Raw genomic sequence first — 14,886 nt, forward strand, 5'->3', positions numbered from 1 at the left:
AGGCCTGTGAATATTATTAAGATTTACCTAGGTCCACGGGTCCTAAATCTCACTGTGCATTAAATTTTCACGGGAACTTCTTAAAAATACAGTCTCTGGCTCTCCCACTCCAGAATTGCTCGGGGCAAGGTCTGATCTGTATTCTACGTGGTGCCCAGGTGATTGTGACCAGCAGACAATGATTTCAGAGACAGAGGTTTTCCTCCATCCCCAGCTCTGCCCCCGTCTCTCATCAGTCCGTGTCCAGCAGCACAAAGGGACCTTCCCCTCCCCAGCCACAAAATGTCCCCTCTCCTTTTCCCCTCTGAGAGAACCTGATCAGAACGGTGCCTTTCCAAGTGTCCTTCCCAGACAAGGAGCAACGGCGTCACCTGGAAACGTGTCAGCAATGCACATTCCGTTCTCAAGCTCCACCCAAGACTTACTAAATTAGAAATTCTGGGGATGGGCAGACCCAGTAACCTGTGTTTTAACAAGCTTTCCAGGTGATTCCAATGCACACTTAAGTTTGATCACCACTGGATTGGAGAATTTCACAACTGCAAGAGAGAATGAAGACAGACATAACTCCACGTAAGGTAGAACCAAGTTTATTAATGACAACCTTTAATTACAACCACTCTCAAGTGTAAAAAATAAAGGGTGATTAATTAAAATTTAGAACTCACTTGGACTTGCTGTTTGGCCTTTCACTGGATGTGCCAAAGGGTGGGAAGCTCGCCTGATTCTTAATCAACTGGTCAGGTGGAGTTCACTGGAGAATGAGGTAACAAACAAGACAAGAGTGCCAACTGGAGAGCTCAAGTCTTCTCCATGTTGGAATGACAATACGGAATGACAACAGTGGTGGGGGCAGAGATGAAACAAAATAATCTTACAGCCAGAATATGGAACGAACATCTCTAACTACAAAGAGACACAGAAACACACACATGCAGAGTCATACACACCTTAACTCTGGAGCCTAGATTTTCAAAGAATTTTTGTCCTTTCTCTGAGCAGATGGACACATTCATCAGCCACAGCGATGCAACATGGGGCTGAAATGGAAAACCTTGCTAAGTTTCCACCAACTATGCTAGCTGGCTGCCCAGTTCTGTGTTGGTAAGTGTGTCATCACCGTAAAATACACCTGTGGTCTTCCCAGTGTTCCACAGACTAACATCTCCTCCCCAGGGGGTGCAACATCTGGTGGACCTGGATGATTAAAATCTGGGGGCAAAACTCGTCCCTCCCACCTGGAATGGGGGCAGGTGGCAGTCTCTGGAAGTGTTTCCCACCTTGTGTCACAGAACACTCGCCCCATCAATGCTCTCCCCTCCAAAGAGTTTGTGCTTTGTTACCATCCTGAAGGTGAGTCTGTACTAAGAAAAGAAGGAGCTCTGGCCATGCACGCTGGGTTTTTTTTTGTTTTTGTTTTCATTTGTTTTTAATAAAAACGAACTAAAACCAGAAGAAAGAAACCATCAGAAGCTTTGATTGTGTCCACATCATTTCAGAATTGGGTTTAATTCCCTTCAAAGAGAAAGACGGGGAGGCTGCAGAAGAGGCCACGATGATCAACCGACACGGTTCAGAGAGTGTTGAGTCCACAGAAGCATTTGCGATGGCCCAGATGGATCCTTCGCAGACAGGGAGGACACATCTCTAAAGGCTGTGAACCCACGAAATCAATGCTGACCGAATAATGTTTTTAAAGGTTTGTAGAAAAGACGGCAGGTAAAGGAGTTGGTGGATTGATTCACAGGTCATGCAGGGAGATTATATAAAAAATTAATATTCGAGCTGAGTAAAAAAAAAAAATCTTTAAAATTTAAGAAACTGTATCATAGCTTTCACTTTTGGAAGAAAACAAAAACAAAAAAACACCCACAACAAAACGAAACCCATAGTATTCCAGAGTTTCCAAAGAATCCAACGACTAATTTGGTAGGCTGCAGTATTTACTACCTCTTCATTAACCTCATTTTCTCCTTGGATTTCACTGATAAATAAAGCTCAGGCCTACTCAGAAGAGAGATCTGTCCTGCTAAAATTCAGCATCATGAAGTGTTCCAGAGCCCTGCTCAGCACACAAGGAATATCCAACTTCTCTTACGAGGAGAAACTTCAGGAGAGACCAGACGTGCCCACACAAGTTCCTTGTTGAACGCGGTCACAAAATCTGAACCCAAAGGCAAGCTGTTTTCTTCTTGGGACCATGGTTGTAGCAGTTCCTTGAAATGAAACCACAGCCCTCCCAGGTAAGGGGCTGAGTTTTAGAAAAGACGCACTTCCTCAGGCCATGGCACAGGAGGCAGCCCTCCAACTACCGAAGCAGAGAACAAGCCTTTTCCACAAATTCAGTGCATCTGGGTCCCCCACCCTCCCTTTTTTTCTCATTTGGTAAGTATCCAACCGTCCAGAAATTCATGGCTACAATAGAGATTCACGGCGCAACGACTTTCATACTGGTTAATTTTTTTTTTTTTTAATTCTGTCAGTGAGCAGCATTTCCCGGTTCTACCCCCCCAAAAACTAAGTTCTGATGGCAGCTCCATCAGGTGGGATCGCAGGATGCCTCTGTGATTAGGGTCCGTGCAGCATGGGTATCAGTTGGGCGCAATGGAGGGTCAGGAAGGCGGGGTCTGTCCAGTGTCTGGAGGCAGCTGTTGCAGGCGCTCTACCAGCTAGCCCTGACAGCTTCAATATCACTCACCAGGTTCTGGGCCAGGCAGATCCCAAAAATCTGGGCAAGGAAGGAAAAGACAGTCAAACAGTAGAACTTTTAACTTTAGATTAGGCTTTTCTTTGGCCACTGAATTCCATTTTTTAAAAACCTTTGATTTTTAAAAATTGAGATCGAATTCACATCCCACAAAATTCATCCTTTTACAGTGTATAATTTATAGTGATTTTCGGTATATTCGTGAGGATGTGCAACTATCACCGCTATCTAAACCCAGAACATGTTCGTTACCCCAAAAAGAAACTCTGTACCCATGAGCAGTCATCCAGACCCCACCCCCATCCCGACAGGCCTGGCAACCACTAAGCCACATTCTATTGCTACGGACTGGCCTATTCTGGACATTTAATATAAACAGGATCATATAATATATGGCCTTTTGGGTTGGTCTGCTTTCACGTAGCAAAATGTTTTCAAGGTTCGTCCATGTTGCAACGGTAGTTCAGTCTCTTCGATGGCTGAATAACATTCCGTTATACGGATACACCACATTTTGTTTATCCATTCATCAGATGATGGACATTTAGATGGTTTTCACTTTTTGGCTATTGCAAATAATGCTGCTCTGAACATCTGTGTACTTTTTGGGTGAACATGTTTTCAGTACTTTTGGGCACATACCTAGGAGTAGAATTGCTGGGTCATATGGTCACTCTGTTTAATTTTCTCATGAACTGACAAATTGTTTTCCAAAGAGACTGCATCATTTTCATTCCCTTCAGCAATGTATGAGGGTTCCAATTTCTCCACCTCCTAACCAGCTCTTGTTATTGGTTTGTCTTTTTTATTATAGCCATCTTGATATGTTTGAAGTGGTATGTCATCGTGCTTTTGATTTGAATTTCCCTCACAGTTAACGATGTCATTACGAATAGCGAATGTGTATTTTCTTTGGAGAAATGTCTATTCAAATCCTTTGCCCACCTTTAAATTGCGTTTGTCCCCTTTTATTGTTGAGTTGTTCTTCATATGTTCTATATACAGGATCCTTAACAGATGTACTGATGTGCAAATATTTTCTCCCATTTTGTGGGTTGTCTTTTCACTTTCTTGATAGAATCATTTTCAGCACAGAAGTTTTTAATTTTGAAGAAGCCCAATCTGTCCACTCTTCCTTTGGTTGCTTGTGCTTTTGGTATCATATCTAAGAAAACACTGCCTAATTCAAGGTCACGAAGATTTACACCTTTACTTTCTTCTAAAACTTTTATAGCTTCACCTTTTACATTTAGGTCTTTGATCTGTTTTGAGTTAATTTTTATTTTTTGGCCAAACCATGAGGCTAGCAGGATCTTAGCGCCCCCCATCCCCAACCAGGAATCAAACCCAGGCCCCCTGCCGTGGAAGCACAGAGTCCCAATCACTGGACCGCCAGGGAATTTTGAGTTAATTTTTAAAAATTTTTTTTTTTTTTCTTTTTTGCGGTACGCGGGCCTCTCACCGTTGTGGCCTCTCCCGTTGCGGAGCACAGGCTCCGGACGCGCAGTCCCAGCGGCCATGGCTCACGGGCCCAGCCGCTCCGCGGCACGTGGGATCCTCCCGGACCGGGGCACGAACCCGCGTCCCCTGCATCGGCAGGCGGACTCTCAACCACTGCGCCACCAGGGAAGCCCTTGAGTTAATTTTTATATGTGATGTGAGTTAGGGGTCCAAATACAATCTTTTGCATATAGATATCCAGTTGGTCCAGCACCGTTTGTTGAAAAGACTATTGTTTCTCCATTGAATGGTCTTGATTTCCTGGTCAAAATATCAGCTGACCATAGATACAGAGGCTTTTTTGAACTTTCAGTTCCATTCCACTAATCTGTAGGTCCAACCTTATGCCAGTACGCTCTATCTTGATCACGGTAGCTTTGTAGTAAGTTTTGAATTGGGAAGTGTGGATTCTCCAACTTTGTGCTTGTTAAAGTTTGTTTTGCTATTCTGGGTCCCTTGAATTTCCATATGAATGGTAGGATCAGCTTGTCCATTTCTGCAAAAAAGGCAGTTGTAATTTTGGTAGGGGTTGCACTGAATCTGTACATCAATTTCGGGAGTACTGTCACCTTAACAATATTAAGTCTTCCGATCCGTGAATGCGAATGGCTTTCCATTCATTTAGGTCTTCTTTAATTTCTTTCAACCATGGCGCCTCATTTGTGACCCTCTAAGTTAAAGGTATCACATCACCATAAGATGCAAAGCCTAGCTCTTGGGACTTCCCAGGAGGAAAAGTAGGTGCTCTCTTCCCTCACAGCACTTTGGCAAGGTGGCCCAGAGAGAGAAAGGAGCAGAGCGTATCTGTGAAACTCCAAAAAGCCTTAGCCTTGCCACTGGGCAAGGCTCTACATCTGACCATTCCTGTCTGACCGGCTGTCACAATGCCACGTTACTGAGCCCATGGCAATGTTGGAATGCCAGCAGGCAAATACTGACCCAGTCAATTTCTCTTTCTTGAAAAGGAAAAAAAAAAAAAAAAAAAAGGTTTCCTAAAGTCTTTCAGGACAGTAGCATCTAAAATCAGAGCTTCAATAAAATACAAACCAAATATAGTTGAGGTCTGTTCCCCAGCCCTCCAATGTGTCTTAAAAACTGTGAAATGATGGTGAATAAGCAAAGCTCCTGTCCTGGTGAGCGCTCTCCCAGGGCATCATTTCCCTGCGACATCCATCTTACCTGTAGCAATGCAATGCCTATGAAAATACCAGCCACAATGGTTAAGTTGTCCTGCAACCACTTCTCAAACTGGGGCACACAGCCTTTCGTGTAGATTACAATCTGCTGATCGACTTCCTTCAGAAGGGAAGAGGAGAGCACAGCATCACTAAGCAAGTTCAAAAGCTCCTCCAACACCCTTCGTGCTAAGCGACAAGATGAGTTTCCACTTACTGGTTTTTGCCTGGCATCATAGCCACACTGAGTGTTGATGACATCTTCCTGGTGGAGAAAAGAAACAGAAGAGTGAAATTCACTCTTGTCAGAGAGAAAGCCCACCTAGGGGTCAGCAGAAGACCCCTGTTAAGTGCTGGTCAGAAAATGTTTATTTGGGCACACAGACGTCCCAGGCACCATGTTAAACACCTTTACACATAATTCCATGGAATTATTATAACCATCCTCAGAAGTAGGTATTAAATATCCCTTCCTTTCCAAATGAGGAAAACTGAGACTCAGGAAATATCAGAAAGACTAGTAATTCCATTATGTGGAAGGCTCTAGATTCAAAGTTGATAATCTCAAGAAGCTTATGGGTTTAGGAAACTGGAGACATAAAAACCACAGTTAAAGGTTTCTTATAATTACTTTCATAATGACTATCTTCACTTATGATCTTTTGGGGGGAATTCTACTTTTGAATCTATATACTTGTATGTGATTTAAATGATTTTTCAATGAGAATGAATTATGTTGATAATTAAAAATGATACCCTGACCACACAGCACATGGACAGATGCCCTGAATCTTACAGGCCTGATCAGAAACGCGGGTTCCGCTGCTCTAGGTTTGTTTATGTTTCCCCTCTGGAGGGTATGGGGTGGATTTTATTAGCTTAGCATTTATGGAATGAGATATCTCTACCCAGAGGATCTGTCGTTGAAAGGGGGACACAACACCTAAGAATCTTCAGAATTCTTCTGATGGAACGGTAACTCAGGGCAGGGGCTGGAGACGGAGAGAGCAGGGCTTGCATCTACTGCCTGGGTGGGCGCCCTGGGCTCTGTGCTGGGCGCTCTCTTGCCTCCCAGCCTCCTCAGAGGAAAGGAGAAGTGAGCTAGTGGGAAAGGCTGGCGTTGCCGCTGAGGGCTCAGAGCAGGGCAGCGCAGTCCTCACCGACTCTGTCCCCTTCAGACCACCTCTGGTGGGCAGCCTACGAGAAGCTGTGCTTTGCTACCTCAGACCACTGTCCCCTCTTCTCTCTCTCTCTTTTTTTTTTAAATCGAAGTGTAGTAGATTTGCAATATTGTATTAGCTTCAGGGGTACAGCATAATGATTCAGTATCCTTACAGATGAACCACGCCCCCTTTTAAAGAGCCCCGCACCCCCCCTACCTTGCAGGGGAAAATCGGCCATGAACTCATCAGCGCCCACTCGGCTCTGCTCCTTGTGGGGAAGGGCGGGTCTGGGAGAGGACACCTGGGGACTGACCAGCCAGAGAGAGGCTGAAGAGGGCGGAAGGGCCAGGGGCACCTTCTCTCTCACATTCATTGTTCTAACCCTCAATTCTGGCTTTTAACTTACAGCAGGGGTGCTGCATTTTAAGCTGTTCTACCTACCAGGCACATGATTTGACTCAAAATACAATCAAACCTGTGGTAAAGAGGGTGGCTTGTGAACAGGTTTTATGTTTTTGTTTCCGTTTTTTTAAAAAAAAGAATGACTGTAGTCATTCTGGCCCAGAGTCTGGGCAGCTGCAGTCTTCCTGCAAGTGGTCTCGTCCTATCTTGTCTCAAACTCTTCTGCTATTCCTAGGATTCCTTCGGAGCTAAGTCAGCAAGAAAAGGGTTACTAACCCCAAGCAATGCAGAGAGCTTCCACACAAGCCCATCCTTCTCGCAAAGAAGGAATCACAGGCAACAGAGGCAGCTGCCTGAGTCTAAGCTCGGTTCCATCACTTGCCAGCAATGTGAGCTTGGGAAAGTGACTTAAACTCCACGGGCCTTGATTTCACCTGAAAAGGGAAGATAATGGTGGCATCTGCCAGCAGGGATGTTCCAAACTCAAGCCAACACACAAAAAGGCTTAGAATAGGAACCAGCACGTACTGCTAAATTAATGTCAGGGATGATTACTCCTACTGGGAAGATCTGAGCACTAACCCCCCTACAGGAGCTACAGTTAGGAATAAGAGGGTAAGAAGAGGTTTCCAGAAAAAACCCACTCTGCTCATCCCACACACGCTCTCGGTGTGACGCGCGGAGCAGGCCAACGGGTTGCTGGCAGCCACTTACTGCGGGGTCTTTAGTACAGCAGGAGAAGGGCACGCCGCATCGCTCTCGACTTGCATTGGAATCTGTGCAATTGAAGTAAATATTTAGGTTCCAATCATCAGCTCCAAAAGCCCCACAGCACTGCCACTAGAGCAAACAGGAGAGAATTAGAACATCTCGACTTGGAGGCGACCAGGTGCCTACACTTGCACCCGCCAGGACGACCCACACCCAGCTTCTGCCAGCTCTAACCTTCTCTGTAACTCAGAACTTATTTTTAAACCAACTGAACCTAAAGGGCTCCTGTAAAAGCTTCCAAGGTAAGGCTGAAGGTTTGTAAGGATGTGTTGGCGTGAGACTTAGAAAACAATTGATGAGACCCGTGGTGTTAGGTGGAAGACGGGCAGAGCCCGAGTTGTACAGCAGGGCCCAGTTAGAGATAAGCAAGACAGAAAACAGCGGTAGTGTCTGAAGGAGGCAGCTGGGGTTGTGGGTAGGAGATCTAGAGGCTTACTTTTTTTTAAATTTCCATCTCTACACCTGAACGTTTTTTTTAAAAATCCATTTTATTGAGGTGTAATTGACATACAATAAACTGCACATATTTAAAGTATACAATTTTACAAGTTTTGACACACTTATACATCATAAAACCATCACCACAAGCAAGACAGTGAACATACTCGTTACCTTCCCCCAAGTTTTAGAGGCTTACTTTTCATTCTATATCTGTTTCTACTCTGAATGTTTATAAAAAAGAGCGTGGATTTACATTTTCAACCTGAAAAAAATGCAATCATCTAATTAAAATATAATCCAACAAGATGTTCAATTCAGTGGGTCTTAAATGAGGCCTGATTCAAGGGCTGCTCCATCATAAGCACCTTTGACACTCCCCATGCTGGACTAGCCCTGCTTCTCCAAGTTAAAGAAACATCAAGCCTTGACCATTTGAAGGGTTTCAAGACCAAAAGCTACTTCAAAGTATTAAAGGCCATGAGAGAAAAGTGAAATCCCATGAAATAACAGAATCTCCATATAAAGCTGACAGCATCTCAAGAGAACGTGTATCTGCACAGTCTTCCGACTCATCGAGTCCTCCGAGGGCTTGGGCTGTGCATCTCCAGTTTGCCTACAACGCTCCATCAGATTTGTCACGCAAACTAGTCAGCAGTAATACTTGGCAAGGTGTGAGCCTGCATCCATTATGACCCAACAGAACAGTGAAGCCTGCTGAGGAGACGAAACAGGGCTTAATTTCACACCCGAGGGACAGCAGGCTCCAGGACAGTCGTTGCTGTCACCGAACAAAGGCAACACAATTCAGCTCACTTCCGAGCACCTAAGGAGGGCAGGGGGCCTCCCTCACGGCGAGCGCCGATGCAGCCCTCTCCTCCCTTTATCAAAGGGACCCCAGCTCACTCTGGAAAACTGTCCAACCAAGAGACAGCCACTGGTCCGCTGAGTTTCTGTGTGCCCTCCAGTTCTGCCATATACGTGAACGTCACGGACACGGCTCTCCAGGTCTGCTCACCTTATCCCGTTTCTCAGTGCGTGCAAATAAAGGCCTGTCAGTGTGTAGGACGATAACACCTGAAGCCTGATATAAAACCATGTACGTCTTATGAGAGTGGCATGATATCCCCATGAGTTAAGTAGTTGCTACTATTATTCCCATTTTACTCTTGGGGAAATAGCTCAAGGTCCTATTAGCCCAAGGTCACTTAGCTAATCAGATTCTGGCACTAGCTGTGTCTTCCGAACCCTTGTTTATACCATCCTGCGTTGTGAGTGGGACAGGGCATCCGCTACTTCGTTCGCATCGCAGGGGCTGTCACGTCGTAATGTTGAGAAACCTGAGTGGGATGGCTCTACTCCACAGGTTCTTCACTTGTGAGAAGCCACCAAGGCTTGACTTTCAGTTTTAGCTGCGGGAGCTATAATAATATTTGGATAGGCACAATTCTAGGAACTTTGTGGATAAACATTCTATCGACTAAGTATATCATTATGAGCTATGAAGTGTGGAGAATGATCAAAAAGGGGGCCAAGGATAGGAAAGAACCCACATCTAACACCAAAGAACAGGGTTAAACCTACAGCAAAACAATCGTCTTCAAATGTCCATAGGAATGGGCACCTTTGACTCTAACCTTTTTGCCTAAGAGTTTTCTTCCTTGTTCTTAGTAGAAATTGAGGTAAGTGAAAATAAGACATTTCCCATTAGGGTACATATCGTGTACGCCCTAGAACAAGTCAGAAAATGAGAAATACACAAGCAAACAGGCAAAAACCCATGCAGAAAAGTCAGAGGTAGGTTCCAGCTGGCAGGTGCAGAAGCCAGGAGGAGTTTTCATTGGGGTCATCCTTCCGAGAAGGCTTTCAACTTGAAAATAAACCAAATTTAAACTTACATATTCCTGGGTGAAGTCTATGAGGTTTTGCAAATCAATGTCATCCCTGTACGCTCTGATGTTGTTGTTTATAAAGAAATACAGCTGGTCTTTGATCCAGTCTTTGAAAACGAATGCCAGAACCCCGGCAGTGAGCTCCAGGAAGAAAATGATTCCCAGGAAGACAGAAAACTAAAACAAAAGGCACACAGACAACAGTTATAGGGCTATTTTGATCCTATACAGTCAAATGCTTCCTTCTAAAAAGCTGTATAATACCATTGGGTTGTTACCCACGGCCCAAGCAGATAACCTTCAGTTTCTTAAGATTCATTAATAGAATATTACACTCCGAGAAAGGATTTTTAAAAATCACTTCATAATCACATCTTAGGGGCTCTGGTGTTCCATTTGGTAATTAACCAACAAAGCCCGTAAGCAGACGTGGATACTAGGAATTCCTCATTAGACCCACATTAAGGCCTAATGAATTTCTCCTGATGAATGCATTCGTCAGACGCCTGAACAACGACCTGCTCCTACCTCTAGTAAGCTTTTGGAACGCTGAAAGATAAATTAGCCCAGTATTTTAAGATCGCCTGTCATTTGTTACTGTGGCCTTGATTCTGTATGCAATACAGTCCTTTTCCGGATTCAGATACCGTGTTAACTCCCCTTTGCACCTGCGACACGGGGCAAAACAGCAGATGGGTTCATTTTAGGTGAAGAGGTCAAAGAGGAACTGGGTGGGAAGGAGGGGGCAGCTGTGACATGAAAATAATTTCCCATGATGCAAACAAAATGAAACCACTGGGCTGAGGGCTTTCTTGGGACAGCAAGCTGTGCTGGCTTTCCTTTGTGAAGCACCAGGCCCAGAATACTTTAAATAGCATCAACGCGCAGCCAGAGGAAGACTTCGGGCTGACGCAGACAACAGGAATTTAAAAGGAAGGCCGGAGACCATGGGTTGCAAGGTAAATTGCCCATAAATCTGCAGAAATTTCCCTTTCATCTAGAAGACCCAGAAGTGTCTCATCTTAGTCATATCAACGTCCCGCTCACGCCCATGGTTCTTTCCACTTCCTCCCACCCCCATGTTCTCACCCTTTTCAAACTATTTTGCTCAAGCCATTTACGAGAAATGAGGCTGTGAAGGACCAGAGGGTAAACGGCAGGCAAACTTCTGTGGACAAGGGCAGGAAGGGTGGCACTGGGGCCACCTGCTGAGCCGAGCTCCTGAGGGCTCCTGCCACCCAGGGAGAGGCTGGGGAGGTAGAGGGGCTACGGTCTGCGGTGCCTACATTCAGCGAGCAGACAGCATGCAGCCAACCAAGAGGAAAATATATTGGCGACGGGTGCAAAGGAAGCTACAGCTACTTACGAAAATAAAAGACAAAAATGGTTTATGCACTCAGCAAACACCTACTGAATGGCCCACAAGAGATCAGGCTCGGGCCTAGGTGGGCTTTGCAGAGGCAAGGATAAGTAGGACCACAGCTCTGCCTCCAAAGAGCCCACAGTCTTATGTGAGGGTAGGAAAGGACCGGGGGGTCAGGTCTTTCCACGTTAGATGTCAGTACATCTGGCAGTGTTTATCCAGGGTGCCAAGTGCCATTCTGGGAGGATGGCCATGAGGGAAGGGGTGGAAGGAAGAAAGAAATGCCTGCCAAAGTCTAGGACCCCAAGGTCTAGGTCCCAATTCCAGACGCTCCAGCTCAGCCCCTCAGGTTCCACAGAGCTCCTGGTCATCTGTCCTTGATGAGTTCACTTTAGAAATAGAATCTAAACAGTTCTTAACAATCATCAGTAGTACCCATAATTTCAAAGTGAGCTTTCCTCAATCTAGAAAAAAGGAAAGAAGAAAAATCCTATCACTTTCACACAATGCCTACCCCCCCGCATAAAACGACTCCCTCCTTTATCGGGTACTACTCTACACATGTAAATACGACAGTTATCACACTGTAGAAATGAGAGAATCATAGCTAGTTCACAGGCGCGCACATGCGAAGTAGCAAAACACAGGTCAGGCAAAGGTTTTAATTAGATTTTTGTTCTCACCTCTATCAAGGTGAGGCCCAGTCACCCTGGTAAGTTTTCTCATAATGTTACATAATACATGTATCAGAAATTGAGTCCAAATTAAATTCTTATCAAATATTTGGCAGAAATCAGCATCCTTCGGGTCCTATGAGCTAATTTCCCCCGTTTCTGAAGGTGCAGAGACTGACTCCCAGGCTTCATCCAAGGGCCTCAGTCAGTCAGGAAGCTCCCGGATTTCCCCCCAGCAGTTCTCTTAGCCTTATGACATCAGATGTTTGAAGCTGTTTGGAGCCATGTTGACATTACTTCCTACTTCCTTCATAGCTCCTGCTTCAAAGCATATTCTAGGCCAGTTTTGACTGTTTGTACTAAATGGAGAGAGAGGGCATTTAAAATATTCTCCAAGACTTAAAAAAGCCAAGAAACAACACAGTTCTCTTCATTTCCAATGTGGGACTTCATAAATTAAGATGCCAATCTAGAGAAATGTATGTATTTCTGCCTGTTCAGTTAACTCTGGTATCTTCAACTACAAAAATCATCAACTATATTAAACAGGCTACCCTTATAAACGAAACTATATGCAATTAAGTCACATTAAAGGGGAGCAAGGAGACTAACGCTGATAAAGTAGTGGCCAGTAGGAAGTATGATCTGTGGCCCAATGAGGCTACAGAAACGCTGAGTGAGGTGAGCTCAAGCATTTGGAAGTATCTCACACCAAGACGACTGGCAGGTTGGTAGGTCACAATCAGGGACAAAGCTCTCCTGAGGGCTCCAGAGATCAAGACTAGGTGAGGAATGAAGTAATTGTGTGTGTGTGTGTGTGTGTAAGACAAATGGAGTCTTGGAAAACTATTCCCAACACAGACCTATGTATAAAGAACAGAGAACCAACTGCTCATTGAATTGTACACAGCACCAAGCATCCCTTGGTTTTCCCTGTTAGCATGAGTCACATGAACTTTCAGAACAGCCTCCAGAACCTTGTCGGAGGCAGAGCCGCCCAAATGCAAAATGAGCTATAGCCCAGGGGGCCAGTGAGGGGACAGCGTCTGCTCTTAGGGCGATTCAAGAAAAGATGCCAGAGGAGATGCGGCAGAAGTGCTGGGGAAGGGAATCACATAGGGCAGGGCCGTTGGGACTAGTTCTCAAATGAAAATGCCATTAGATGATGATGTGTCAGCCGAGGTAGAGAATGACCCTAGGAACAGGGGATATAACGCTAAGGCTGTTCTTCCAAAGTCCCACCGTCTTGCCTCCCCACAGGATGGTGGGGTTTTGAAAAATCATTTTTCTGTTCTTGGAGAGGGGCGTGGATGCTGTCGTACATGGGGCTGTGAGACAGACGCTCACCAGAATGCCAAGCTCGAGACAGACAGGCACACTTAGCTGAAGGTGACCACTGGCTACACCTACCAAACTGATTTCAAACACACACAAGTAAACACAGGCCATTTTGATATCTTGAGGAAGGAATCTCCAAAGGAAAAGGCTTTTAGTTTTCATTCTCGACTTTTTTTTTTTTGCAGTTCGCGGGCCTCTCACTGTTGTGGCCTCTCCCATTGTGGAGCACAGGCTCCAGATGCGCAGGCTCAGCGGCCACGGCTCACGGGCCCAGCCAGTCCGCGGCACGTGGGATCCTCCCGGACCGGGGCAAGAACCCGCGCCCCCCGCATCAGCAGGTGGACTCCCAACCACTGGGCCACCAGGGAAGCCCATTCTCGACTTTTAATACTTACCTACCCCCTGGTTAAACTCCTCCTCCAAAAATATTCATGCTAACAATGATCACACCAAATACCCCACAAGGGATCTAAAAATTATGCTGGTCACACAAAGGAGGCCTTTGCGCTGGCAGAGGACACAGGAGATATGCATTTACTGTTTCTCTTTATTCACCAGAACCTACTGCTTAACAGATTTAATCTGGACATGTCACAGACACTGTGCTTAGGTCTGGTTTCTCTAAACCAACTACCTAAACGGCTTTCTATTGACTATGTGCTTAAAAGAGGGGGCAAAAAATCATTCAAAAGAAGAAAACTAAGTGCCTAGATAGACCTACCTTAGTCCTAAAGCGATTTTAGGGATTGGAATGCAAACTCATGATATCCATGTAAAAAGCCTCCATGGATGGCATGGGGAGGGGCCAGTGCTGATATTATTAAGGAGGCAGAGGCAGGGGCAGAGGAGGATGGAGGGTGGGTATCTAGAAAGCCCTCCTAAAAGAAAAGCATTACCCAGGCCACATGCTCGCCAGTGCCTTCGGTACGGCTCACTCTTGCTGGTAGACAGGGTGTCCTTTTGATGTGAGATGAGAGTTTGGCTCTCAACCTGAGAGCAGAGTGCGGTACTTACAAACTTGAGAAGGAAAGTGTTTTCCCGTAGAGCTCCAATGCACCCAGCAAATCCCAGAATGAACATCACTCCTCCTACCACGAGGAAGAGCCAAACTGGGTCAAAGCCGCCAAGATCGGTGATGGAAGAGATGTTGGATAGAACTCCCTGGAAGCGGAAAAGAACACACAACAGGGTGCCAGGAGGCGGGGTCAGTTTTCTATCATGAAAAGATGACTGCCACTGTCTTTCCCCACCCCACCCTAAGAAAACCTTGAGAGGTATCTGACTGCCACATCACATCAAGAAACACCGCCTTGGGCTTCCCTGGTGGCGCAGTGGTTGAGAGTCCGCCTGCCGATGCAGGGGACACGGGTTCGTGCCCCGGTCCAGGAAGATCCCACATGCCACGGAGCGGCTGGACCCGTGAGCCATGGCCGCTGGGCCTGCGCGTCCGGAGCCTGTGCTCC

The 14,886-nt window shown here is 45.7% G+C and overlaps 1 protein-coding gene across 2 annotated transcripts in view; it reads right to left on the minus strand.

Annotated features, from left to right (window-relative positions):
• Positions 1-574: 574 nt before the first annotated feature.
• TSPAN5 (tetraspanin 5) overlaps positions 575-14,886 on the minus strand; it is a 175,404-nt gene continuing 161,092 nt past the window's right edge. Inside the window, exons 3-8 of one of the 2 annotated variants that reach the window (XM_027116960.1) lie at positions 14,438-14,584; positions 10,055-10,225; positions 7,662-7,787; positions 5,600-5,647; positions 5,387-5,503; positions 575-2,728 (exon numbers count right to left, since the gene is read on the minus strand). In XM_027116960.1, coding sequence (XP_026972761.1) covers positions 2,663-2,728; positions 5,387-5,503; positions 5,600-5,647; positions 7,662-7,787; positions 10,055-10,225; positions 14,438-14,584 — 675 coding nt within the window. In that variant the 3' untranslated portion in view covers positions 575-2,662. The remainder of the gene's footprint in view (positions 2,729-5,386; positions 5,504-5,599; positions 5,648-7,661; positions 7,788-10,054; positions 10,226-14,437; positions 14,585-14,886) is intronic. The other variant, XM_027116961.1, reaches the window with a different exon arrangement.

The sequence above is a fragment of the Aethalodelphis obliquidens genome, unplaced genomic scaffold (genome assembly GCF_003676395.1).
Source record: "Aethalodelphis obliquidens isolate GAN/ISIS:26980383/991018 unplaced genomic scaffold, ASM367639v1 scaffold17, whole genome shotgun sequence".
Lineage (NCBI taxonomy): Eukaryota > Metazoa > Chordata > Mammalia > Artiodactyla > Delphinidae > Aethalodelphis > Aethalodelphis obliquidens.